At 40.2% G+C, this 24,398-nt stretch overlaps 1 protein-coding gene across 8 annotated transcripts in view; it reads right to left on the bottom strand.

Annotated features, from left to right (window-relative positions):
- ABCG2 (ATP binding cassette subfamily G member 2 (Junior blood group)) overlaps window positions 1–24,398 on the bottom strand; it is a 130,843-nt gene continuing 106,445 nt past the window's right edge. For all 8 annotated transcript variants that reach the window (XM_046657025.1, XM_046657028.1, XM_046657027.1 and 5 more), the window contains 11 exons: window positions 23,300–23,457; window positions 18,466–18,617; window positions 16,839–16,943; window positions 15,606–15,856; window positions 12,072–12,154; window positions 8,046–8,135; window positions 6,749–6,873; window positions 5,322–5,476; window positions 3,187–3,276; window positions 2,224–2,306; window positions 1–208 (listed from right to left, as the gene is read on the bottom strand). In XM_046657025.1, coding sequence (XP_046512981.1) covers window positions 61–208; window positions 2,224–2,306; window positions 3,187–3,276; window positions 5,322–5,476; window positions 6,749–6,873; window positions 8,046–8,135; window positions 12,072–12,154; window positions 15,606–15,856; window positions 16,839–16,943; window positions 18,466–18,617; window positions 23,300–23,457 — 1,440 coding nt within the window. In that variant the 3' untranslated portion in view covers window positions 1–60. The remainder of the gene's footprint in view (window positions 209–2,223; window positions 2,307–3,186; window positions 3,277–5,321; window positions 5,477–6,748; window positions 6,874–8,045; window positions 8,136–12,071; window positions 12,155–15,605; window positions 15,857–16,838; window positions 16,944–18,465; window positions 18,618–23,299; window positions 23,458–24,398) is intronic.

Below are 24,398 nucleotides of genomic sequence, written 5' to 3'. Positions count from 1 at the left end.
TAATAAATCAAGGTGCTCCCTTTTTAATGTGTGGATAGATCGTGTAAATTAAAGAAGAATTTAAGAATATTTTTTAAGAAACAACAGTTTTAGGTAGGCAATTGTAAGGAAGATGACGATCATGCATGCCAAGGCTACATGATTCCTCCACAGGCCCCAAGGTGACAGATCGATGCCCTGGTTTTCCAAAAACTCTTCGCCGGTACATCTGAAATTCAACAGAAAAAGATCATGACTTCATTCTCGTCATCTGTCAAATTTTACTCAGTACATTCACTGCTCCTTAGTTCAAGAAGCCTATAGGTTACCAAGTCTTAAATAACTATCCCTTCATATCTAATAGGGTCACAGTCAATGAGTGCTTACAATTCTGCTAGATACTGTGCTAAGAACCTGCGTACAATAGTTCAGTTAACCCCTAAAACAGCCCAATGGGGCAGATATTATACACATTTAAAAGATGAAGAGACTAAGGTTTAAGGAACTTGGGAAAGTTCACAGACTCACACTTTGAACCAAGTTGCCTCTCCAAATTCGTTTCCAAATCTATGATGCTGTTTTCCTCAAAGGGCAGAACATTTAATCAAGTAATTTTTCATTTACTCCCGATGGGGAAAACCTCAGCTTGAACAGATGACATCAAAGGCCCTTACAAAGATGATCAAAGCTCTTTATACAACTCATTACCCACAAATCAGCCATGCAAAAGAACACAGGCTAAGAATTCTAAAGCGAGGCAAAGAGGCGAGTAAGGTCTTCCTGCCGGAGTTGCACTCCCTCAGCTCTTGCGCCAAGACTAGAATGAGCATCACAGAGGCTCAGCTCAAGACAACGCCAGCAGGCCCAGTTATCAGGTGTAAGCCTTGCTGGTCGTTGGAAGAGAGCAGGATAGAGTAGTCCTATGACAGGTTAGAACAGCACCTGGTACTAAAAATGCTGGGCACAGTCACAATTATTGCCTGGTACCATTTTTCTGCAACTCTCGGAATTTAGCAGTTCCAAAAAAAATGTCATACTCATATGAAAAGAAAGGGAGTGGGCAGGATGAAGAAAACTCTCTTCACAAAAGTTTTCTGGCAATACTTCAATATAGCAATCTGTCCTCTTATTAAGCATTATTTCTATTCTACTTGAATGGTCATGACATTTAGGAGACTAGCATTCCTTTTTCTTCATTAATTAATGTATCAAAATTAAACCATTAACCAAAATCATCGAAAAGGAAAAGTGTCACTTCAGTTTTGAAGCAACATCCTCTAATTTTATTAAAATCTGCATTTGTTTTATTGACATAATGCAAAAAGTGAGATTTCCTTCTCAGCTTACTGAAATATGTGTTTCTTTCTTTAGAGGACCTACCCTTCAATAGGGAGTATTCCAAGTCAGTTCAAAAATAATAATAATAGGGGCCACCCCGTGGCCGAGCAGTTAGGTTCCCGCGCTCCGCTTCGGCAGCCCAGGGTTTCACTGGTTCGGATCCTGGGTGCAGACATAGCACTGCTCATCAGTCCACGCTGAGGCGGCGTCCCACATGCCACAACTAGAAGGACCCACAACTCAAAAAATATACAACTATATACCGAGGGGATTTGGGGAGAAAAAAAGCAGGAAAAAAAAAAGAAGAAGATTGGCTATGGTTGTTAGCTCAGCTGCCAATCTTTAAAAAAATAATAATAATAATAACTGGGCAGACTTTGATGTCATGATGTCTTCTAAATGCAGGAGGAAGAGGCAAGTGCCAGGATTATGGCAGGAAAATGCTCACTCCCTTTCTGCTCCAGCTGCCCTGTCACCTCTCACTACCAGCCCTGGGCTGTTTCACGGGAATCCTCAAGTTCATGGACCCACACGCTTTTCACATAATCTGTACAGTTCAGACACCTCGCTAAAATATCAAAGCAGCTCATTACAAATTCAGATGTTCTGAAAATTAAAACTGAAATCCACAATCAAAACAGCAAAAGGATGTTTTAAAAGGTCCCAAACAAACAATACATAAGAAACATTTCTCCAATTTAAATACAATTTTAACCATAGAATACCGAGGAGTCGTACAGCACTTTCACATGCAATTTCGTGTCCCACAACTCACCTCATGGATAAGAAAATGTAGGCTCAGACAAGGCAGTGTCCCTGAGAGGACTCATAGCAACTCCAAGCCAGCGGCCTCTCTACATCACACAACAGTACGAAACCCCACGAGGACACTGAATGCAAACTTACGTTGCATAGCTACAGGTATCATTTGCTGTTACATTGAGTCCTGGGCAGAAGTTTTGTCCCAAAAATTCGTTATGCTGCAAAGCCTGTAACACAAGAGGGAGCAGGGCAAGGTAAATTTCAAAAAGTTTCCAAAGAATTAGCCCGATCACGTCCTCCTAGTGTAATCTTATTGTCATTTCTAAAAATAAACCAAGCTTCACATTCATAGTCTTTGTCACACCAAAGCAACTAAAATTATTCTCCCTGGAAATCAAGAGGCCTGGGGTTGGGATTTTGGCGTCTAATCAAAGGGAAGCAAAGTATTTGGCCAAGAGGGGAGACTCTGGCTATTATCCCGTAGCTCCTTTCTTCTCTCTCAATGTCATAACACCATAAACTCTATAATTAAAATGATACAGTGGTACTGGATAACTATTGTTAATTTATAGTAACATTATTTTGTATTATTCTTGTTTGTTTTCATCAAAACCAACAATAATTCTTGGGAGTTAGAAAGTCAATTAGGCTATATTAAGACAGTTTTCTTTGCAGTTGATTCACTTTCTAAAGCCAATAGGCCGTAAGTATTATATGGTCTTTGTTTTTCTTATAATTTCCCTTTCAACATCAAATATGTATTTTAGGCTCCCATCCTCTCATTTATTTCCTTATTGAACTGAAATGAACTCTATTTTTTAATATCAATTAGTCAGTCTTCCTCATTCACTATGAGTTATCTCCCCACCCTTCACCTCCTCAAACAACAGGGTGACTGGAGAAATGCCAAGTGACTACCAAGGTGACCTTTGGCCTTATGTTAACCAAAAATAATAGAAAATTCTCATCCATTCCTCCTAAAAGGAAATTCTTGTATGGGAGACTTTCACAGCTCAGGGCTGTGGACAAGAGATGGTTAGGCTTTATTTTGGTTGTTCCTAGCTTGGGAACAATGACTCAGTCACATGACAGACAAGGAAAACTTACTGCATAGCCATATCGAGGAATGCTGAAGTACTGAAGCCACGAGAGCCAAGCCACAACAGTTCTGAGATTTACCAACAGCCCTGAAAATATCTAGGAAAAGCATATACCAAGAATTAGAATAGGTGGAGTGATCTCATGAATTCCAGAGAATACCCCTTTAAGTCCCCTAGAACCTTGTAAACATTTCTGCTAAGACCAACTCTTTCTTGAAATTCCTTCCACTACTCTAAAGACTTACCATATCCTCTCTGCATGTGTATACCTCTCTATAGCTGAGGCTGTTTATGGTTTTAAAGGAATGACAATATACCTATAATGTATATTTCATTTAATTGGAAGATCCTGCATTGTCCAGGCTTTTACTTTCTCTCTAACTGCACACCATGGGTGGTCAATAAGTACTGACTGTTCAAATGAGACAACCACAGTATGTTCCCCCCAATAAATAAAACAGAATAGGTCCTGAGCATCTCATGCTCCCTCTACTTCCATAACACGGTGAGATCTGTTATTTACAAGGGTTTGCATTCTATCTCCATCTGACTTTAGCAATATTTTGGGGTTCAGAATGCATACTTAACCCAAAGCCTAGAACTGATACACAGCACTATGTGGTGACATGCAGTATAAAATATGGTCAATATTTTCATTTAAAGCTACCACAAAGCAGTATCACAATGGAAATCCCAGTAAGAGATGGCTACATAAGAAGAGGTCCAGGGGCTAGCCCCGTAGCCAAGTGGTTAAGTTTGCGCACTCCACTTCATGGCCCAGGGTTTCACCAGTTCAGATCCTGGGCACGGACATGGCACCACTCATCAGGCCATGCTGAGGTGATGTCCCACATAGCACAACCAGAGGCACTCAATTAGAATAGACAACTATGTAGTGGGGGGCTTTGGGGAGAAGAGGAAGAAGGAAAAAAGAAGATTGGCAACAGGTGTTAACTCAGGTGGCAATCTTTAAAAAAAAAAAAGAAGAAGAGGTTCATATAAAACTTCTAACTGGTACCAGGCATGCTGGGATGGGCACAACAATGACAATATTGCTGGTGTAACTACATATTTTTAAACTTGGTCTAGCCAAGCGCTTAACATATAACCAGCAGCATCTGAGTAAAATACAATTTTATGACTGGTTTTTAAAGTTCTATATGCAAACCTTTAAATAATAATAAATCAAAGCATCTAATATACGAAACAAAACATTTTTCTATATTGAAGGACATTTATTGGATGACATTACAGGAAATTTACACAAGGTTTATCACTTTCTCAATAATGTTTAGATTAATAGTTTTCAAACTCAGAAATGGCAGAACTACACTTAGGCAAGAGTTTGTGCTAATTATGTACCTTTTAAAGACATCTACTCTTATTCCTACTCTAGCAGAAAGGACACATGAATTAAACAAATGGGCTAAGCATTCCTATTTCCTGGATGTAGCTGGGGAAATGTGGCAACTGGCTCCCTTTGCCTGCCGATTCATCTACGTGCATGCACAATTTAGGGGCATGTAGGGTTAAGACTAAGTAACCATTTGGAAAAAAAAAAAGGTAAGCAGAAACATATTGATTTAAGAGAATGTCAGCAACCTAGATAAGAGGGGACCTAGTGCTGTGTGGACTCTGGAATTTTCCAGTATTTTTAAAACACTCCTTTCAAAATACAGGAGGAACCCAAGATAGACTAGCCATGCCACATACTGCTCTGTTTCTCATGGAGCTTAGCTTTCCCCTTGGAGAGCAGAAGATCCAAACAGACTGCCTCAGCTGCTAGTTCATCAAGCCAGCAGTTCTCTAACGCCAGCACAGAAGTCAGGCAAGTACCCTGTTGTTTTTATGAGGGAATCTTCTAATCAAAATTTTTCTGGTTTTTGAAGTTCCAATTTATCAAGGTTTCACTATATGTCACCAAAAAGCATCTTTTAAAAGCTCATTTCTAACAAAATGTTAACTAAAGTTCAAGAAAAATCTGGTACATTCTCGAATATAAGCTATCCTTCAATACATGGCCTCCTTAAAGCAAAGAGTCCCATTGACAGAATCCTCAAAGCAGGTTTTACATGACAGGTGATTTGTGGGAGGGAACGAGGGGAAACAATTATTTCTCAGAGAAGCACAGTTCCAACTCACCATCATAAAGACAAAACAGATGGTCATGAGAAGTGTTGCGATGGATACCACACTCTGACCTGCTGCTATAGCCAGTGCCATAGAACTGGCGGAATAAGCCACCATCATAAGGGTAAACATCATGATGAAGAAAGCCTCCACCTTTGGTTTCAGTCCTTAGGAAGAAAAGAGGGGGTTAATCCCACTGCCTAGGTCACTGTGTATTTGGGATTGTTGAATTGTGCAAATAACAATATACTACTTTGAGAAACTAATATCAAAACGAAAAAAATTGATCCCCTATCCAACCACCCTGGATCACCAATTTCATTGCCCCCCCCCGGCATATAACCGTATAAAATTATCACACGGTGTTCTTTTTATACTTACTGCATAAGCACTTTTCCATGTACACCTAGGCTCCCTTATGTGTAATTCACAATTTCTGAGTGTCTGAGATGGAGAGCAGCAGGCACACAATTGACCAAAATTCTACTGCCTTCTCTTCTAAGAAGGAAACTTGCCAAGAGCACATTTGTTTTGTCCAGATGTTACCACATTACTCTCCGTTTGCTGTAACTGCATTACATTAGTGAAGAAACTGGGAGATGAGGATTACGTGCCCTGCCAGTGGCTTTAATATCTGGGGGAGAGCTCCAGGATTCTAGTCTCCTGAGAAGAAGTACCACAGAACTCTGGGGTTGAGGATGGGGTTAATGAAGTTTCATAAAACTACTTCATAAAATATAACAGGCTACTATTATGGGTCATTCGATCTGAAAATCTGGAATGGCCGTGAGATCACCAGCCAGGAGTCTGAGGATCTAGGTTTTATGGCTAATTCTTTATGACACACTTCTTATTTGTAAAATAGAAGTCTAAATAAACTCAATCAGTGGATCTCCTCCTATGGTGTTTTGTCAAAAAGATATATGCATATTTCTGGTGTGTTTCATCAGTAAAATATATGGAAATTCTGATGCAATGAGCTTGAGTGAAGCCTAAACACAATGCACACATGAATCTGTCTACATCTATCAAATAAGTATTTTTATTAAACCAAAGCCCCAAGTCATTATCTTTCCCCATCTTCAGATATATATATACACACATACACACAATATAAATAGACAGGTAATACACATCCCAGCTCCAGCTCCTCCAGCACAGTCTCAAACAGTTTTATGAATTCTTTCCATACTTGTACATGACACACAGCATCTCTCAGTAAAATATAGTTTTATAAATAGTTTAAAAGTTTGGTTTGGGCAAAGTTGTGACAAAAACGTCCTCAGAGATAGTTATTTCAGAACGTGCACAATGGGTAGATGCTCCCATATCTCATGGCTCAGTTTATAGTTTTCAGAACCAAAACATGTTTGCAGAAAGAAATTAGCATCCCCTCATATCCACGACTAAAGGCACAGACATTTTGTCTTATTGCTTACCTAACAAGAAGTATGTTATACAAGTAAATATGATACTTGGTAACATCCTCATGGGCAGTAAATCAGATAACAGTTTTCCAAGGAAATAAGACGACACTCTGTAGTATCCACTGATGTATTCATGTCTAAAGAACAAAAACTCATATCATACATCCTACATTAGCTTGAGAAGGCACAAGCCAGGTGATTAAACCACTTGCTTAACAGATTTCTGCTGCCACCAGGGGTTTAACACCTACTGCTTCTCACATCCTTGAGGTTAACCCGCCACCTTACATCCCTGTCAGCTTCAGGCACCCACTGTCCTGGGACGTCATCCCAGAGGAGCTCTGTGCAATGAGCCCTCTTCTCATCACAGAGCCCCCTCCGCACACCGCCCACTTTGCCCTCGGAACACCCACCCACTCCAGGTAGCCAGGTTCTGCATCTCCCATGACAACGGCTCTCCTTGCAGACCAGCATGTCAGCAGCTGATCTCAGTAATCAGAGAGACTTCTCTTTCTCCCAACTTCTGATTATGAAGAAGCCCACCAACGCAGGGGGCTTGGCCATCCCCAAGCCCCCCAGCGCAGCTTCGATCACTAAATTTCCTACTTCTTCCACTCTCATGATAAAAGACGAAAACAGCACTTCTTCCGTTAGTGATCATGCCTGCCAACCAGACAGCCCGTCAGCTATCAAATCCTATTTTCTCCCCTCTGAAGTTCTAGACCCCTCCTCTTCCTGACATCTTGCTCCTGTAACTCCAAACTCTTCCACCAACATCCTCACTCTTTCCCTCTCTAATGAATCCTTTCCTCAGCATGTAAATATGGGCAAATCTCTGCCAACATTGAAAAACACAAGAAACAAAACAGCCCGCTCTTTATTTTAAGGCTGTCCTCTCTCGCTTTCTGTTCCCTTCCATTGAGGGCTAAGCTTGGTCTACATTCTCTGTCAATTTTATCTCCCCACTTCCTATTTGCTCCTCAATTAACACCTTTCTCTCTAACAAGCCCATCAAACCGCTTGTGAAGGTCATCATGACTTCTTATTTGCTAAAAATAAAAGATCCTTTCAGCCTCTTTATTGCTTGCTTTCTCTGCAGCATTTGGATTTCCTAGCTATGTCCTAATCTTAAGACTCCTTTCTCCCTTGGTATCAGGCCCTCATATTTTCCTCTCAGACTCTGGCTGCTTTTTCACCATCAACATCGGCAACCCCTAGGAACCGATCGTGGCCTGATTCTGGATGTGACCAGTGTGATCAACAGCCCTGATAATGGACAGCCCCCTTCCCGGAACAGACAGCTACTCACATGAAGAGCTTCTTCTCCACCACGAAGAGCTCCACGGCCGACACGCTGCTGAAACACTGGTTGGTCGTCAGGAAGAAGAGCACCCCAGCTCTGCGATGAGAGAAAGGGAACAAAAGCACCACAATCGATCAAACCTTCTGAGGTCAATTTTCTAACCGCAAAGTTCTTTCCTCATACCACGTTAGGCAGGCAACTGTTCTGGCTAAAACAGAGAGGAAGTATGAGCCCCATCAGGTCTCTCCCGGACCCCTGCGTCTCCACAGTGTACCCCAGGAACTGCGTACAGCACAGTTTGAAATTCCCAGTCCTGGGCTGCTATGGATTGAACTGTGTGCCCCCAGTTCCCATGCTGAAGCCCCGACTCTCAACGTGATGACGTTTAGTGATGGTGTCTTTGGGAGGCAATCAGGTTTAGATGAGGTCATGAGGATAGCGCCCTCATGATGGGATTAGTGCCCTTAGAAGAAAAAAGAGACACATCAGAGCTCTCTCTGCCATGCGAGGACACAGCAAGAAGGCAGCAAGCCAGAGGAGGGCCCACGTCAGAACCCAACCATCTCCAGAACTGTAAGAAATATACTTCTGTTGTTTAAGCACCCAGTCTGTGGTTCTTTGCTAGGCAGCCATGCTGACGATTACATAGGTCATAAAAATACTATCACCTTGAATTTTAACTAGCAAAAACACCAAGTACCATTCTTATGTCCGAACAAAGAAACGATGAGTCAAATAAAGCCTGCAACAGTTAAAAACCTTTATTGGCCAATTTTTAAAAGTTGAGTAAAGAAGAATCTAAGACACGAGGTGGCAAAATGAAAGAAGCAGAGGGAGACCTCTGCCAACACCTTATCACATATACACATCCACCACACAACCGTCAGCAGAGCCTTCATATTATCCTCCATGACACATCCCCAACACGGTTTCCAACGTGCTCAACAAAGAAAATAAAGTGATGCTTACAAAGGAAAAATTAATTTGTACAACTGTATGAAAAGGAAGACTATTAATGCTTCTTTTTCAATAAAATAAATAAGGTTTAAAAAAGAAAGTACACAGCTAATCTCCACTTCAATAGAAACATGGATTTTATGAAAGCACGCCAACATCCCTAAAGCAGTGTTGGGCCTCCCTTCACAGACTAATAATTTAACTGACATTCAGGATGTGAGTTGAAACTGAAAGAGATAAAGTGGCACATCATTTAAATGACACAAAAATAAGAGAATGTTTTAAAACATGTAAACCCAAGCGTACAATCCCAAAAAGAAAGAAAGAAGCCATAGACACTCAGAATTGTTTTTAACACCGAAAAAATAAAGAACTTAAGGAACAGGCTGTTTTAAAAGTATATGTTTATACAATAACTAATGAATAGAAAATAGCCAGGCCTACTTCACAAGCAGCTATGCAAACTTCTATGCACAAAAAAGCCTATCAAAGTAAAAGCTAATTTCAGAAACATGGGACACAGCAGCAATTCAGCTCAATTTGTAATAAGTCTTATATCTAATGGTACAATAACGTTCATAATGATTCTGAACCAGTAGATAGTGAAATGCCTTCTAAATCATAAGATAATTTATTTTATAGTGAATACAGTTTTTATTGTTAAAGAATTTAATGTATTCTAATTCTTTTCGAGGTGGTAATCCATGTCTGTAATATCTACTTATTGTTTCAAATTTTTTTAAAATATCTCTTTTCTTAATATACATTAATTGGTTTAGCTATCACCACAACCCTGTAATGCAATTATTAGGTCAAAGAAGCTCATACTCTACACGCGATTAAAACCCAGCTTGTCAGTTTACCAGTCAGAGAAAGAGCAAAGAGAGCATCTCTCTGGGATAATTCATTCCCAAAGAAGGAAACCAAACTACTAGCCTCTCAAGCAATTTCAAACGATGAAAAAGTGGTAGCAAGATTAAAACAAATTAAAATAAATCCAATGCCCTATTTCTCCCTAAGACATTTGAAGAAATAGCTAAAGCTCTTCATTTTTCTGGATTCTTCTACCAAGAGCTTTAATGGCTAGATTTCCAGTTCTTCTTTAAAATTCCAATTGATAACAGGTTTCCCAATATATTTTTCCCAAATGCTTCCCAATGCACAACACAAAAGGTCCACAGGCTCTAGATCCTACGATATATAATCTGTGTTTGGTGAAAATATGGACTTTACAAAGGGTACAAACCACCAACCACTAGCAACTTTGGAAACAAGCCAGAGAAGAAAGCCCTCAGGGAAGGCAAAGAGAAAAGCAATGATATAACTCTGGAAAAGAGCTACAATAATCATCTCACAGTAAAGTAACACTATCTGACTCCATGCAGGAGATATTTTAATTTAGCTGAGTGAGGAATTGACCTTGATACTTATTCCTTCTTTCATAAATAATCACCCTTTTCCAGACATCAAAACAGACTCAACTTAAGTTACTGCAACTTTTCTCAATGGTACAATGAGGATAACACCATTCGCCTCTCTGGCCAGGAGGGTAACCTGAGACTGTGGGTGTAAAGCTCGGAGCACAGAGCCTGGCACAGTGCAGCTCTTCCTACACGAATCCCAAGGAGACTGCCGGCTGTGAGGCTGACGTCTATTCAGAGCGTGCTAGACTCCATCACAAAGTCTCATCCTGAAACAGTATCTTTAGGGGCACTGTACACCTAAAACGAGGTAAGGTAAACTAACATTAAGTGCTAACCACATAACAGAAAAGATTGAGTCCCATCTACCTCCCCACATCAAACAAATCAAAAAACGGAAAGGAAATTAACTCACAGGCAAGAAAAGAAAAAAATAGATAAACTAGAACTGGACTGTGTCAAAGTTTAAAACTTTCGTGCATCAAAGGTCACTCTCAACAGAGTGAGAAGACAACCCACAGGATGGCAGGAAATATTTGCAAATTTGTATCTGATAAGGAGTTAATATCTAGAATAAAGAACTCTTATACTTCAACGATAAAAAAAAGAATCCCATTTAAAAAGGGGCAAGGGATTTGAATAGACATTTCTCCAAAGAAGATATGCAAATGATCAATAAGCATATGAAAAGATACTTAACAACACTAACCATTAGGGAAATGCAAATGAAAACCTCAACGAGATAACACTTCATACCAATTAGGGTGGCAATTATTTTTTTAAAAAAAAACAGAAAATAACAGGAATTGGCACAGCTGGGGAAGAAACTGAAACCCTTGTGCACTGCTGGTAGGAATGCAAAATGGTGCAGCTGCTGCAGAAGACAGGATGGCGGTTCCTCAAAAAGTTAATGGAATTACCGAATGATCCAGTAATTCCACTTCTGGGTATAAACCCAAAAGAATTTAAAGCAGAGACTTAAACAGATGTTTATTTGTACACCCACGTTCACAGCAGCATTATTCACAACAGCCAAAATGTGAAAACAACCCAGAAGTCCATGGACAGATAAATGGATAAACAAAATATGGTATATCCATACAGTAGAATATTATTGAGCCTTTTAAAAGAAAGAAATTCTGACACATGATACAATATGGATGAACCCTGAAGACATTATGCCAAGGGAAATAAGCTAGTCACCAAAGGACAAATACTGTATGATTCCACTTATAAGAGGTACATAGAGTGGTCAAATTCAGAGACAGAAAGTACAATGGGGACTTCCAGGGGCTAGGGAAGGGGGACTGGGGAGTTATTGTTCAGTGGGTACGGAGATTCAGTTTGGGGAGATGAGAAAAGATCTGGAGTGGACAGTCCCGCTGGTTGAACAACAATGGGAATGTAATTAATGCCACTGAATTGTACACTTAAACCTGGTAAAGAGGGTAAATTTTATGTTCTGTCTATTTTACCACTACATATATATATACATATATGAAAATTAACTCACCAGTTCAGCTTTCAGCTCACTGACTGATCCTACTCCTCAATTTACTCTGTACTTGTCTCAAATTCAAATTCTTAGTGCATTTTTCCTACGCTTGAAAAAAGTGACAGCAATTTCTCAAAATCAAGATCTGAATTTACTTACCTATTCTGGATTCCTGCAGAGTCCATTTTTAGATCATAGAAAATGGCACCTATAACCAGTCCCAGGATGGCTGTTATAATTATCTTTTTGAAAAGAAAAAACAGTTTCAATTAAAGGTGAAAACTTAACACATCATTTATTATTATAATATATGGCTACATCATCAAATCTCTCCATTGAGATCCTTTAAATGGCTTGGCCAACGTCCTTGGGAGAATATAAAACAGTGTAGGTTATTAGACTGCTCTCTAAATTAAAGTAGAAAATCATCTGAGTGTTAGGAAGACTAACAGGAGAACAAAGGAGACTACTGGAAAAGCAAGACTCCTCCCGGTGCTACACCAGGCACCACCAGTTCAGGGTCCAGTTCAGGCTACTGGGCCTGGGAATGTGGCAGAACAACACAAGTGCCTAGGAAAGTAGTTTGGGGAATAAAATTAAGTGACCTGAACTCTCAACCTTTGTGCTAGTGAACATGCGTAGTTTTATATTTCAAGAGGTTCAAGTAAAAACAAGATGTCTTTATTCTTAACATTAAAAATAAATAAAATTTTTACAGCACTACATAAATAAATTGTAACAATGGAACTTTGCATGTTAAGGAAGGAAGAGTGGGCTGGGGCCTGTCTATCGGACCTGGGTGGGGAGTCCACTCCTGCACCGGAAAAGTGCATTGTCTCCATCACCAAGGCATTCAGCCAGCTTTCTGTGAAGGCATCCAACTGCTTCCATTACCCATTCTGCTGTCACTGCTTCTCCAGCAACCTCAGCCCGTAGGGCCCACAGCCAACAGTTAGAACTAAGCTGCCAATTCTTTGCCACTCTTTCCTACCTTCACTTACTCAATCTGTTTGACGACCCCTAAGAAGACTGGATAAACATCACTTTTGTTTTTAAGATTGGTAAACTGTCACTTAAGGACACTTCTATAAGCAAAGTTTTAAGGGCTATATTATGATATAATTTATTTAAGGAAATTCTACTTACTATACTTTTATATTGTATTAAATATAAGAAATAGTAATTGAAAGAAAATGAAATATCCCACCATATGCCTTAGAACCTTCAAAGTTCAAAAAAAGTCTTAGCGCTACAATAGTGCAATGGTATCGAAGCTTGAAGTAACATGTCAAGTGCACTTCTGGCATGAAGCAAACCAAACTGAAAAACAGGATCAAGCTCTGTGAAGACCACAGTCTGGAAAGAACATGATCTGTGATTCCTTAAAAATTCCCTTGCTAAATAAGACAGTCAGAAATTTGAAAAAAAATCTGTTATCCTGGCATATTTTAATTACCTTCAGAACACATTGTGCTTCATGTCAACAAATCAAGCTTGCAAAACAAAGGATGATAACTCCATCAACATGTATGCACATGTATACATGTCTACACCTTCACACAGTGTAACCTGAAGAATATTCAGAATTTCATTTAAATTGGACACTTCCGTGCTTTGTTTCTTTTGCATTCAAACTTGGTATCTTACACTAACAGATGTTTCCTAAAGGTAGCAAAGTTCTAAAAGTATTTTCAAAGTCAGCCTTCAAACACTTGACAAAATGATTAATCCCGTACTTTGGCCATGCTTTTACAAGGTGTGTCTGTTATTCTTTCTTGCATTAAGGAAAAGAAAAACAGGCAAACTAAACATTGCTCAACGGAGCAGGCAAAGAGATATTCTACGAGTTCTGTACATCTGGCCTCTGTTTTGAACAGAACCAAAAGAAGAAAGTCCCTAATGTTATTCTATCTTTCGTCAAATGTGTTTACTAACATTTCTCAAAGTGAGTTCTGGGGGGATGTTTATGGCCTTCATTAAAAAAATTAATACCTAGTCAAATGCTAAACATGCTAATGAATCTCCAAGAGACAAGACAGTGTTTTCCAAATTGATTTAATCAGAAAACCCTTGGCTGAGGAAATGAGCATTAAACCTTCCTATACAGATAATCCATTCACACCAAGATCTTCCAAATATCAGAAGCAAAGTCTGAGTCATGCAAATGACTAAGTGTGGCTGTCAGACTGCTGATGAAGATTATCAGCAGGAAACCATAACACATTTTAATAGCTCCTCATTCAAATACTTAGAGAATAAATGACATTCATAGAAGATTAAAAGCCCTAAACCTACCCCACAGGCCAAACAGGGCCTGTCGCCTATTTCTGTTCAACCCATGAGCTAAGAATAGTTTTGACCATTTTTTTAACAGCTGAAAGAAAGAATATTTCTTGCCATTTGAAAATTATGTGAAATTCAAATTCCAGTGTCCATGGAGTTTTACTGGAACACAGCCAAGATCATTTGCTTATGTACGATCTATGGCTGCTTTCTCACTAAAATGGCAGAGCTGAGGGGCCCGCTCGGTGGCACAGCGGTTAAGTGCGCATGTTCTGCTTCAGTGGCCGGGGTTCGCAGATTCGGATCCCGGATGCAGACATGGTACCGCTTGGCAAGCCATTCTGTGGTAGGCGTCCCACATAGAAAGTAGAGGAGGATGGGCATGGATGTTAGCTCAGGGCCAGTCTTCCTCAGCAAAACGAGGAGGATTGGCGGCAGATGTTAGCTCAGGGCTAATCTTCCTCAAAAATAAATAAATAATAAAATGGCGGAGTTGACTACCTGAGACAAGGAGCACATGGCCTGCAAAGCCTAAAGTACTGACTATCTGGCCCTTTACAAAAAGGTATGCCTCCTCCTGTCCTAAGCTAACAGTCCAGTATTGACAAATCTGACCATGAGTTGCCCTTCCAAGCAGATGCAAGTCTGTCCTTATTCTACGAGATGGCCACAGCTCTGGACACTGCTGGGATTCCTTTTGTGGAAGTGAGTTCACTGAGGAGGCAAATAGGCTGAACAGGCCACCTAGAGGCACTAGACCCGGGGTTTGCATTCTGAAGGAAGCCTAGCACCAAAAGATGCAGAATCATGGTGTATTAGAAATAGCTCCACATTCTAATCATGCCCTGCCTAGAACTACCACGTGACTGGACAAGATCCTTATGAACCACTGTTAGAGGCAAGAGAAATTTAAGTTACTTTCCAAGTAAAAAAATCTGCTGCAAAACACACACTCAAGAATCAACTCCATGACATCAACTCACTGTGGAATCATGAGTAACCAGGTTGACCCCATTTTTGCACTGCTGGATGCAAGCTCCCAAATGCAGCACGCGATCAGTAAGCACTCGTTGAATGAATCGGTGAATGAACACAGACAGCTAACAAAAAACCCCAAATGTAGCTAAACATTTCCTTTACTTTGCAATTTTTGAAAAAAAAAAATTTCTACAAAGATTATCCACTACAGCTTGCCTAAATCAACAAAAATTCTTAAAAAAAGTTTTCCATAAGTAAAAACTTAATTGTGTTTTACTTGTTCTATTGGCTACTTCTATATCCCAAATGGAGCGGGGATAAATAAATGGAAGGGTGGGTAGAAGATAAACAAATTCCTAAGATAAACTCTATCAGAACCCAAAGTTCCCACACGAGTATTTCACAGCATAATTAGAAGAATCTGTCAGTTACCTGAGCTATAGAGGCCTGGGGATTGCCCAGTAGGTTTTTGAATGAACGCTTGGAAATCCATTTGAGTTGATGAAAGAAGGAGGAGACATAGGTGATCTCCTTGAAGGCTATGCTCTTCTTGCTTTTCTGAGCCCCTGAGAGTTGATCTAACTCAGCTTTCGTTTCTCTGAAGAAGGTAGAGTTGCCATAAAACTCAGCTAATTTTTCTAAGAGAGACAAATCTCTCTGGGAAGGCTCTTCAGTCTCCCTGGCTTTGGAATAAAAGTAGATAAAGAAGGGAAACATTATTAACAAAATAACAACTGATTTAGCCCATTTTTCTGTAGCCCTTTCTTAGATTCTTCTTTAATATCTTAATTCTAAAGCTTAAGTATAAAAAAATTATTAGATCTCTCATTGCTTTTTACATTAAAAAGATACATGGTTAATTGGCCTACTCCCATAAACTTATGGATCCAGCAAAACCACTGAGCTTTTCCTAACTATAATATTTGGACCCTAATACTTTTATCATACTTCTTATCATAGGGAGTTATAAGTCCTAATATAAAAACCTAATCCTTGCTTTCTTCTATGTGCAAATGCATAAATTGCCAAGTTTCTTATTTCAAAACACTATATAAATAAGATGGGCACTTTTTTTTAATGGAAACTACCCTTAAAACTGATACCATCATACAAATGCTCATTTGCAAATTAAATCAAAAACACAGCATTCATGAACAACAGAATCTGTGTCGACTGGTGCTGTAGACTGAATGTTTGTGTCCCCTCAAATTTCATATGCTGAAAGTAATCCCGAGTGTGATGCTATTTGGAAGTGGGCCATTTGATAGAAGATTAGGTCATGAGGGTGGAACCCTCATGAATGGGATCAGTGCCCTTATAAAAGTGGCTCAGAGAGCTCTTTGTGTGCCTCCTTCCACCATGTGAGGGGGCAACAAGAAGATGGCCGTCTATGAACCAGGAAGTGGCCCCCAGCTGGACATCAAACCTGCCGGCACCTTGACCTCGGACTTCCCAGTCTCCAGAACTGTGAGAAATAAATGTTTGTCCTTTAAGCCACCTAGTCCATGGTATTTCTGTTATAGCAGCCTGAAAGGACTAAGACAACTGGTATCAGAGGACAGCTTTAATATAAATTCGAAGGCACATTTTAATGAGCTACCGCATTGCTAAACTCCAGCTAATTTTATTGGGTAATAATCTGTGACTCTCAACAGATTCACATACCTTCACCTTCTGGGTCCTCTCTGTTTAATAACACAGCAGAAGAGTCTCCATTAATGACATCCAGGAAGAAGTCTGCAGGGTTATTATAGGGCTCACAATGGTAACCTACAAAAGAACGCAACTCAAGTACGCGAAACTTGATGGTTTTGGAAAATAAAGAGGACTCACTTTCAGAGGGCGAAGCTGGAGGAGACTGACTCTAAAAACTTCTCCCTCATCTTCTTTCTCTCTTTTCCCCTTGCTAATTACCCTTTCTTTTAATATATTCAGTCACACAGTACCTCAACAACTCTCTATCTCCCAGCAAAAAAATATACTCCAAACCAATCTTGGACTCTCAGAAAGTCCTGCGTTAGTGCTTGGTCCTTACGCATCATAATTCATGAGACCTGAAACAGCGATCAATATGCTCGGGTGCTTATCAGAAATTCTTCTAAACTCTAAATATAGGTCCAAGAAAAAAATACAACTTGAAAAATAAATGTTGTAGCTAGGGCCAATGCTCCTCAAAGCAAAGCAACAAGCAAAGCCAGCTAAGGCACAGCAGGACTGTGACTACAAGAGGCCTGGGTGTGTTCTGTCGTCTGACGTCACCTAGGGACTGCCAGAATGCCAGGACCCACGTCAGCAATGGCTGCTTCTCTACCTACTAAATTCAAGTCCAAATTATCAGCTGTTTGGCTGCTGTAATTCCAACACAGAGAATAAATCACCAGAGCAGCATTCTCAAGAAAACGTGACCAGCACGGCACACTGGAGGCTTACCTCCACTTCTTGCAGCATGATCATCGGAACTCAACTTGGCCCGTAGTCTGACTCTTAAATTCATCTCCCCCAGACTCCCTAGACCCACGTATGTTTGATTGTTTTAATGATAGATTAAACAAAAACAAATTAAGAAAGATAGCTAGGGAATATTTTAAACTATATTTTGAATCATGAAGCAGCATCCATGACCACACATCTCTAAAATGAAGCCGACTACGTGAGTCATAAAAAAATTACAACTTTGAATTTGAAATAGAACCAGGCAGTGCAGAACTGTCAGAAATGTTGGCCCATTAAAGTCAGACTTACAACCAGCCTTTCTATTGACTGGTATTATCACTCACACACACTCAAGACCTAAATCTGCAATCTAGTATTACTAGAAAATTAAGTAGCATCTCCACGAACCCTCATCAAGGTAAACCAACATCCCATGCAAGGGGAACAAATGGTAAAGCCTGACCTGTTATATGGTCAAGAAGACAAATGATTCCGCGGTATTAGCCCTTTCCAAAAATGTTCAACCAACAAATAACTGGCTAGGAAGCCAATATATTAATTGAACTGTCAGGAAAAGGTCACCAGAACCGGGAAGCAGAACAGATCTCGGCCCAGGAGAAACACTCACACACTCAGAGGCATGCATACTCCAATAGGAAAGGGAGGACACCTAAGTAAAAAGCTAATGCTACAAAATGAAGAAAACCATTCTAGCACCAAACTGACCAAAGATGTTCTGGAGTGACGGAACTCACGGTATGTCTACTCCAAGATCAAACAGCACTCCCACTGACCTCCTTTGTTCTCTTTCAGGACCCTCGTAATGAAGGATCTTACTGCATAAAAAAGTCAACCATACCAGCTGATGCAAAGTACCCCAAGGCCTCTTGAGCAGGCCCATGGAACATTAGCTTTCCCGAGGCCAGCAAGGTGAGGCTGTCAAACAACTTGAAGATGGAATAACGAGGCTGATGAATGGAGAAGATGATCGTTCGTCCCTGTTTAGACATCCTAAGTTGAAGGGAAGAAAATAACAAGTCATTAAACATCTGAAAGTTTCACTTCTTGGCAAAATACTTTATTCCTGCTTTTATCATTTGTTCCTGGTTCAACTTGATTATCTCTTACTAACTTTTCATCTCACATTATCTAACCAATAGTTAGGGGACCTAAATTCAATGCTTTTATTAAAGTACAAGGTTTCTTAAAACGTGTTCCATGGACAGTCTAGAATCAACCAGAACATTAATTGAAACTGCAGATTCTTGGACAGTCTTTCCCAGACCTACTGAGTCTAGGGAATCCATATTTTTAACAAGCACCCAGGTAGCCTGTAAGTACACTCAAGTCTGAGAACTTGTTATAGACTAAATATTAAAATAATGGTTGTATGCTCCGTTCCCATGGATCATGTACGTATTCTAGCTCCTTAGGAATTAGTATTCATTCTTCTGTCCTAAGAATGCAATTAACATTGCTATGTTTTTGCTAAATACTTTATAGATAACCTCATCTTAATTTTCACAATACTTTCACAAGGCAGTACCAATATTATTACTAGATATTATTACCTTCATTTCATAGGTAAGGCTTAGAGGGTTAAGCAACTGGCCCCAAGGTTCACAGTTAGTACGGAGCAGGGCTGGGATTTGACCCCGGTCTAATTCCGTGGCCAAAACATTGCTCAGCTACCTTTACACAGGAGCTACTACTTATGGGTAAAAGAAACAAAGGCCAAAATCACTCCTTAAAAACTGTTATTATTGAAAATATTTTATGAGGAGAATCACATCAATTTAAGCATTTTCTAAGCTATACGCTGGCAGCATGTACAGGTTTGTCATGCTTCAAAGGGGATCAGGCCAATACAGCAATCATTTCCATATAATGTGGAATAGAAGTAGCTGAGAGTTCCTCGTAAGCAAAATAGGAGACTATAACCCAGTCTGAAGATGACGTAAGCAGGGTGTTGACGAGCAAGAAGAGAAAGGGTAGTCGAGGTGGAAGAACATGGCAAACAAAGTGTGTGGTAACAAGATCTACTCAGGAAACTACACGGAGTTCATTGCAGAGCTGAGGTGTATGTGAGGGGGTTGGGGCTGCAGGAGGGGGGAGAAGCTAACAAAAGACTGCAGCAAAAAACAAGCCCACGATGAATCCCTTCTCTCAGAACTGGAACTTTAGGCAGTAGGCAATAAGAAGCCAGTAAAGGACTGGAGGTAGGGAAGTAGATTGGTGTGAGAGCCTTACTAGTCTAAGTGTGGTCTTAGGATCAGTGGCATCAGTATCATATCTCCTGTTAGAAACGGAGACTCTTGGGCTCCACTTCAGAGCTGTAGATACAGAATCCGCATTTTAACCAGAGCCCAGGTGATTAGTGTACACAGTGGAGCATGAGAAAGATGCTTGTGTGCTAACTAGTCCAAAACATAATGAAAGATAGTCCAGTACTCCGTATCAATTCATCATTCTCTAATGAACACTGTTAACATAGGTACAGGTAATAAAAATATCATGGATGTATTCTCTAACTGAACTGGAACCTCAGATCTGCTACTTGGCATCTTCACTTATATCATGCAATTGACATCTCAAATGTTAAGATGTCTAAAATTTTAGACATCTTCCAATCTTCCCATTTCTTCTCATCCTCACATAGAGACTTGCTTACAAGGGCACAGGCATCAAAGGAAGCAAGGTAATGATAAGGAGGGGATGCCATATGAAGGCGGTGTGTCTGGCAGCTTTTAAAAAAAATGGGGCAGGGGACAGGGTCCCAGAGATGGTGGGCAGAGTGACTGGGAGATTGGTTACACTGAACAATTAAGTTAGCTGACTGAGTAAGTAAGTAAATATAATGAGATAATGGGAGCCAAGTTTCTTACTATCTGAAAAGTCATTCACAAACATGGAAAGGGTGAAGACTGAAAAGAACACTCAAGTGTTAGATTGGAATTGGAAATATTATTATGAATTCATGGGTTTTTTAATATATACATACTAACAGATAAAGCGGTAGTGATAGGCCTATGTTGACACATGTCATTCTATTCAAACTATATACATACACACAATATACATTCAATATATTTCCAAATAAACATAGAAATATATTTCTATGTTAGGTATACACTCATTCACATGCACACACACGTACACGTGTATTTCCTGGGCCTATCTCCTAAGAGGGTCTAGAAGCAATGACATTCCAGTAGTAGTGCGCACACTAAGTAATCAGATCTTGATTTCTAAATTGTAACTACCCCAGAAGAAACCAGAACTAATGGCCGACACGCAAAAAGTACAAGATGAGCCTGGAACATCTTTTTGAGCAAAATGTAAAGAAGTACTTGAAAAATGACTAGGGACATGTCAAAAGGACACAAAAGCCAAATTGAAGGGGCTTCCACTGGATAAATCAGAGTTAATTTGATCATAAAAATAAATAACAGATTATAACCCACTGAATAAAATAAGAATATGAGTAAACATAAATGAATAGAGACGTAGGAAATCTTCTTCCTTACAGTAGAATGCCAACTAATATATGTAAAAAGCATGAGGGAAATAGAAAATCACCACCTGGCAACCATCACACTAGTATCTGATACAGGCAAGAGTTGTTAGCACATGCTAAAACCGGTGAGTGGAGATTTGCTGAGGAACAGGATATTGGCATAATATCCAATTATCTCGTCCAACAAAATACTAATCAATTACAAAGGGAAAAATAGTTATTTCACAGCAGAGAAACCCAGCAGACACCAACATGACCAGGTGATGAAGGCTAACATCACTGGGGGTGGGAGAAGTCAAAATCATGCAGCCCCTGGTGTTATGCACAGAGAAGAACACACTATCATTTCTGTGTTGTCCCTGCCAAGAAATCACGGCCTGAGTCCGGTCATGAGGAAACAGTGGAAGGACCCCAGGTTGAGGGTCACTCTAGGAAATGTACTCTTGAACATGGGCGAGAACATGAGAGGAAGGGAAAGATGAACTGTCCAGGATTGGAAAAAACTGAAAAGGAAAGTTTCTGTAGAGGATCCTGACCCAGAAAGGAAAAAGGGACACTGCTGGTACAGCTGGTGACGTCTGGCCAGAGTCTCTGGATTAGACGGTGGCAAGGGCATCAATGTTGACTTTCTGGCTGGGAGGTATGTAAGGTGGTAGTGTAGGAGGAGTGTCCTTGTTTTTGAGTTACAGTCCAGAATATTTAGGGGTGACGGGGCACGATGTCAGAGAAAGCCTATGGTAAGGGAAAAGCGATACAGGAAGATCAAATGCACTTAAACGGTAACAGTTGGGGAATCTAGGAAAGGGGACATGGGATTTCTTTGCACTACTCTTGTAACTTTTCTCTAAGGTTGAAACTTTTTAAAAATTAAAAAGATGTCCAAAACATATCTTTTGAAATTTCTCCTATAAACATGTTTCTCCCACAGACTTCTCTCTTGATAAAAGGAAATACCATTCCTTTTACCCCATTCTTCCAAATCTTCCCAAATGTTAGAATTCATTCTCGCCATAATCACACCCCACATCCAATTCATCAGCTAATCCTATTGGTTCTATCTTCAAAATTCATCCAGAATCTACCCACTTCTCACCACCTCACCACTACCATCCTAGTCAAAGCCAACATCGTATCTCAACTGAGCCACTCACTACAAGCAGCCTCCTGACTGGCTTCCTTACGCTCACCCTTGCTCAGTTATACTCTTTTGCCTACACAGCTGCCACTCCTCTGTTCTAAAACTCTCTAAAAGGTTCCCATGTCACCTAGAGACAGTAAAAGCCACAGTTCTTACAGTGGCCTACAAAAAGCCTGTATAATGTGCCATCCACTCAATTCCATCTCATGTCCTATGCTAACTGTTATGGACTGAAGAATCATGTCCCTCCCCCCCAGAATTCCATGTGTTGAAGTCCTAAGCCCCAGTACCTCAGAAAGTAACTATATTTGGAGACAGGCTCTTTAAAGATGTAATTAAGGTTAAATAAGGTCATATGGGTGGGCTTTAACCCAATAAGGATCAGCAGCCTTATAAGAAGAAGAGATCAGGACACAGACACACCAAGGGAGGATGAAGTGAAGACACAGGGAGAAGGAGCTACCTATAAGCCAAAGAGAGAGTCCTCAGAAAACACCTTGATCTTGAACTTCTAGCCTCCAAGACCATGAGAAAAATAAATTACTGCTGTTTACGCCACCCAGTTTGTGGAACTTGGCTCTGGCAGCCCAAGCAAACTAATAGATCCACAAACCTCCATCACCTTAGATCACTGGGTTCTAGTCCCTCTGGCCTCTTTGATGTTCCAAACTCATCAGGCACACTCTGCCTCAGGGCCACTGGCTATTCCCTCCAACTAGAACTCTCTTCTCCCAGGTATCCAGGTCTCGCTCACTTGTTCCCAGCTCAAACAGTACATCACTGAGGTCTCCTCCGACACTTTATCAGGAAGGTGACACCTCTACCCCCATCACTGCCGTCTTCCCTACACTCTAACCCTGCCTCATTTTTCTTCAAACACTTTATTTGTTAATTGACTATTGCCCTCCAACAAAGAAAGAAGAAATTTTTGTCTGTTGTGCTCACTGCTGAATCCCCTGCACCCAAGAATAATATCTGGAACATAGCAGTTGACCAGATACTGGATGAATAAAATAATAATGTTCCCATAGCATTTACCTCTTCAGGAGCAAAAGGACAGCATTTGCTGTGCTCGAGTCTAAGCCAGTTGTGGGCTCATCCAGGAACAATATGGATGGATCAGTTATAAGCTCCATTCCAATACTCGTCCTTTTTCTTTCTCCTCCAGACACACCACGGATAAACTGAGTTCCAATCTAAAATGCAAATATTATTATCAGCCACTATCGTCTGTTGACCTCCTAACACGTGCCAAACTGGTATGAGGTACCTTATCTCATTATCCCCACCTATTCTGAACAGCAAGTAAATGAGTATCTGGGAACAGAGGTAGGTTTCTCTTTAATTAGATGAGTAAACTGAGGCTCATGTCAAGGCTGGTAAGTGGCTAGCCTGATCTCAAACCCATGTTTTTAACAGTTCTTAAATATTTAGTTTTAAGAAAGGAAGTTAGAACTTAAAAATATGGCCCTGACATAGAAAAATCACAATCCAAAAGGGGAGAAAAAGATAGGACAGGAAAAAGGTGAAAGCATCTACAATTTATTATTCTTCTTACATCGTTCTTCTCTCCATCCAAAAAAAATCCTCAAGTGGACTTATAAGCTGTCAATTTAAGAGGCAAATTCACCAGTTATTTTACCCTCAAAACGATTTTATTTGGGAATAGCCAAAAGAACTACAATTCCGGATGTGCATGCTACGGCAAACCATAGGCAAATCCGGAAAACAGGGGAGCTGCTTTTATAGAGAAAAAGCGAAAGTCGGGAGGAGCTGTTGGAAAGTCCACTGGGGAAACTAACAGTTCAGGGCGGTAACGGCTTCTCATTGGCTGAGCTGCCTGTTTCTCATTGGCTAGACTGTTCCTGATGGGGAAAGAAATCTTCCTTCAGAGTAAAGTTGCTGTCTGTCTCTTCCTGTTTGGTGTGAATAATGATGTATGATAGGGCATGAACGCTCCCCCTACAGGCCTTCCCGACTCCAATTTAGTTAAGCTTTTAAAAATTAATTTCCACAAAGAAAAGCTTGGGCTTGGCAGCTGGGAAAGTTCACTTTCTACCATACTACATTAGCACCTCTTAAATCATCATAAGGCTTTCCAAACTGACCCCATCTCTACCTTAACTCACCAAAGAAT

The sequence above is a fragment of the Equus quagga genome, chromosome 3 (assembly GCF_021613505.1).
Source record: "Equus quagga isolate Etosha38 chromosome 3, UCLA_HA_Equagga_1.0, whole genome shotgun sequence".
NCBI lineage: Eukaryota > Metazoa > Chordata > Mammalia > Perissodactyla > Equidae > Equus > Equus quagga.
The sequence above is the reverse complement of the archived record's forward strand: the minus strand, read 5'-3'. Positions and strand labels throughout refer to the sequence as shown.